This window comes from Rhincodon typus, chromosome 8 (genome assembly GCF_021869965.1).
Source record: "Rhincodon typus isolate 14 chromosome 8, sRhiTyp1.1, whole genome shotgun sequence".
NCBI lineage: Eukaryota > Metazoa > Chordata > Chondrichthyes > Orectolobiformes > Rhincodontidae > Rhincodon > Rhincodon typus.
Window position 1 is genome coordinate 79,750,733 of NC_063339.1, and position 4,597 is coordinate 79,755,329.

General features: G+C 44.3%; 1 protein-coding gene across 2 annotated transcripts in view; it reads right to left on the reverse strand.

The window, feature by feature from the left end:
- LOC109925652 (polypeptide N-acetylgalactosaminyltransferase 16-like) overlaps positions 1 to 4,489 on the reverse strand; it is an 84,484-nt gene extending 79,995 nt beyond the window's left edge. For both annotated transcript variants that reach the window (XM_048599778.1, XM_048599779.1), the window contains exon 1: positions 4,219 to 4,489. In XM_048599778.1, coding sequence (XP_048455735.1) covers positions 4,219 to 4,392 — 174 coding nt within the window. In that variant the 5' untranslated portion in view covers positions 4,393 to 4,489. The remainder of the gene's footprint in view (positions 1 to 4,218) is intronic.
- Between the last annotated feature and the right edge of the window lie 108 nt (positions 4,490 to 4,597).

Genomic DNA, 4,597 nt, shown 5'->3' on the forward strand with positions numbered 1-4,597 from the left:
AACATAGAACATAGAACATAGAACATAGAACATAGAACATAGAACATTACAGCGCAGTACAGGCCCTTCGGCCCTCGATGTTGCGCCGACCTGTGAAACCAATCTGAAGCCCATCTAACCTAAACTATTCCATTATCATCCATATGTTTCTCCAATGACCATTTAAATGCCCTTAAAGTTGGCGAGTCTACTACTTTTTCAGGCAGGGCATTCCACACCCTTACTACTCTCTGAGTAAAGAACCTACCTCTGACATCTGTCCTATATCTATCACCCCTCAATTTAAAGCTATGTCCCCTCGTGCTAGCCATCACCATCCGAGGAAAAAGGCTCCCACTGTCCACCCTATCTAATCCTCTGATCATTTTGTATGTCTCTATTAAGTCACCTCTTAACCTTCTTCTCTCTAGCGAAAACAGCCTCAAGACCCTCAGCCTTTCCTCATAAGACCTTGCCTCCATACCAGGCAACATCCTGGTAAATCTCCTCTGCACCCTTTCCAATGTTTCCACATCCTTCCTATAATGCGGTGACCAGAACTGTACGCAATAATCCAAGTTATTGCAAGATAGAAGACATATTAATTAATTGTATGTGCTGTAAGCCATTCCTGCTTTATGTAGGCAAACAGAATCATACACATATTGCTCCTCTTCCATGAAGGAAAAGGGTTCAGGGAAACTGCTAAATTCTGTTACATTCCCATGGCAACATCCCAACCAATCAGAATTTACCTGTCTGGTCTGAGACTGAAGATTGACAGCTAACTGTTCTCACTATATAGAATCATCTGAAACAAACTCTTTGGTCCAACTTGTCCATGCCAAACAGATATCCTAAATTAATCTAGTCCCATCTGCCAGCATTTGGCCCATATCCCTCTAAAACTTTCCTATACATGTTCCCATCCAAATACCTTTTGAATGTTGTAATTATACCCACCTCCACCATTTACTCTGGTAGTTCATCATACATGCACCACCCTGTGTGAAAATGTTGTCCCTCAGCTCCTTTTTAAATTTTTCCCCTCTCATCTCAAACTTATGCACTCTAGTTTTGGATTTCCCTGCCCTAGGAAAAAGACTTTGGCTATTCGCCATGTCCATGCTCCTCATGATTTTATAAACGTCTACAAGGTCATCCCTCAGCCTCCAATGCTCCAGGGAAACATCACCAGTCTGTTCAGCCTCTTCCTATAGCTCAAACTCTCCAGTCCTGGCAACATCCTTGTAAATCTTTTCTGAACACTTTCAAGTTTAACAATATCCTTCCTATAGCAGGGAGACCAGAATTGCACACAGTACTCTAAAAGTGGCCTCACCAATGTCCTGGATAGCCCTGTTTGGGGGATGGTGAGTTAAGACCACAGGGCATATTTTTAAGGTCAGGAGAAATATTTTAAAAAGACATCAGGGTAATTTTTTTTTACTCAGAGAGTGGTTCATGTGTGGACTGAACTTCCAGAGGAAGTCAGTCGATGCAGGTACAGTTACAACGTTTAAAAGAATAAGAAATGTTTGGAGGGATAAGGGCCACGAGCAGGCAGGTGGGACTAGTTTGGGATTACGGCTGACATGGACTGGTTGGTCCAAAGTGTCTGTTTCCATGCTGTTCGACTCTACGACTCTAATTACTGGCCTAATTATTTGAGGTGAGTTTTATGTAGCAACCTCACATTATTCTTGTATCCTAATGACTAGCCAGACAGAAAGTTGCCATTTCTGGTGACATTAACATCAGAGGAATACAATATGGTCTGCAACTTCTATATAATGCGTTTAACTGTGTGTCTGATCCCCACACCAGAAATGACTGTGCCATCTGAGCAGAAATAACAGGCAGTGGTATTAATTTTACTGCCATTACTTTCATGGCAAATTATGGCTTGATTTGATCAAAAGGGCAATACCTCAAACATTGCTTTACTGCAACAATGAAAAGCCACAGATGTCTTTAATCAGAGTAATTGGGCCAACAACTGAAACCACACAATTCCCAAAATCATGGCTTTCAAACAAATGAGAAATAGCTTGCCAAACACTTTTCTCTCTCACTCTCCACGAAGACAGTGGGTTATTTAATTCAACCACAGCTACATATGCCAAATCCTTGCGAGTGAAGCCAGATTGATAGAGCGATTACATTTGCATAAGATTATTTACAAAATGATCCTGACGGAAATTGCAGTCAGGTCAAAGAACTTGTTCTCGCTGCGTTCTACAGAGATCACGTTTCATAATATATTGGTGTCTTTATTAACATGAGGGTTTACAGTTCTCTCCGTCATTACAGCCCAGCTTTACATTCTTACAGATAATGGTATGATACAATGCGTTCCTGCGATGACCAAGTTGAGCCTAATGAAAATATCACTCACTGTAACATTTGGTGACACTTTAAATATTCCACTCCTCCCAACACATATGCACACAAATAAAGCAACAAAAAAAAACTTGGTTGGATTCCTTGTATTTGTCAGCTTTTGTTTCATCCCAATCTTTTCTTTCGTTTGGATAATCAAATGCACACAAAGCTTTAGGATCTCTGCTTTCATCAGCTCTAGACTCTTGCACATATCCCTGGTTCTTCCAACACACCATTGAGTGACCATTCAGATATCAAGGTCCCAAGCTCTGGAATTTTATCCCTGAACCCCATACCCCATACCCCACACCCCACCTCACTATGCACCTCCTCTGGCAAGTTGCTTCTTAAAACTGAGCCACAACTGGCCCAATGACTCAACGTTCATTTTCTGTTCCAGGGAAGCACTATGGAATGTTTTACCACCAAAGGCGCTAGCAAAATGTAAATTAGTGCTGAAGCTGGGAGACATCAGTCAAACACTTACGGTCACTGGCAATGCACAAAATTAATGCAATTTCTTTCCCCTTATGCTTCTTTTTACAAAAAATTGACTTCTCATGAGGCAAACTATTGAGTACATCAAGGACAAGCTAACTAAAGCACCAGTGGAAATTGCCCACTTCTGGATGAGCTGACTCCAAGATCACACTCATATCTTTAAACAACCACAGAATACAAGAGGTACTCTATGATGACTGCGAGAACAAGCAACCACATCTTGTGAACTGAATTCAGCACAAAAAAGACAGCTTTATAAATATAGATCACAGTAAATATCACACGTTTATCTCATGCTATATTAAAGACAGCATTTTTAATAAAATGTTTCATTTACTTTCAAAAAAAAAATCCAGTGAAACATGTGGACACTATTTACTTTACCAAATTCGTAGATTTCTAAGTGTAAAGATATGGGTTTGATTTTATTTGCAAGCCTGATGCTTAGCAGCACTATCTCAGCGACGAGTAACAGGAACCCATCCTGACTGCAAACAGACTCCTCCCTCCCTGCACCCCACCCCCTCACTATCCCTACTCTCCCAACCCCTACTCTCCCCTCTCACCCACAGTCTCTCCCCTTCTCTTTCTCTCACACCCTTTTGTCCCCCCCCCTTCACTCACACCCCCTTACTCTTCCTCCTCCCACTCTCCCTCTTCATTCCCTCTCTCTCCCCCTCCCCTTTCTTCCCTCTCTCGCCCCCCCCTCTTTCTTCCCCCCCCCCACTCTCCCCGATTATTCTCCCTCTTGATTCTTGACATCATCGAGATGAATTCATCTCACATCTTTCTCTCATTGCTGTCTCTCTTTCTCACACACACACATCCCCTCACGTTTCTGTCCCCACTTGCTCTCTCATCTCCCTAATTCTCTCTCTCTTTCCACCCCACATTGTTTTATCAGGCTGGTTTTAATTCATGACAAATGCCTTCAAATCAAACCTTAGAATTCAAGATGGAGAGACAGGAAGATAGATACAGAGTGAGATAGATAGAGAGAGTATAATAGAGAGAAAGACACAGCGAAATAGAAAGATTTAGTCACAGAGATAGAGAAATACAGCCAGAAATAGAGATACAGAGATAGAGAGTGGCGAGGTACAAAGAGAGGTTTAGACACAGAAAAACAGCGACAGAGATACAGAGTAGATTGGGCGATTATAGACAGATGGAGATGGGGAATGGCTAGACGATGGGGGGGGGTGGTAGCGGAGGGGATAATGGAGGGAAATGTAGAGCAGATCGATAAACCATAACCGGATGATAGTGTTGAGAGAGAGAGATGAGAATGCGTGCTATGATAGGAGACGCCAATGTTTGATTCTTCCCCTGCCCGAGCTGGGCTGTACTCACCTCCTGCAGCCTGCTGCTGCCAACGCCGTGCCTCAGAGCACCGGGACTCCGGGGCTCGCTACCCTGCCGCTGGCCCTGGCCCTTGGCCCTGCTGTCCTGCCACCAGAAGTAGAACATGCCCAGGATCCAGGCGAGTGTTAGCAGCGCGGCAGCATTCACCCGGAGCCTCCTCATGCTGCCTGAGGCTTGGAACAGGGCAGGCTATGTCCCAGTGAGAGCCCCCAGCGCCAGGCTGAGAGACGGCTCCAGCCCCGGCTCCGGCAACACCGGGCGGGTCCTAAAGCACCCCGCTCCCTGAGCGCACTCACACTGACTCCAAGTCTCAGGCAGACCCCTCCCTTACCCCCTCAGTCTGCCCACTCCCATCTCCTCTCCTCTC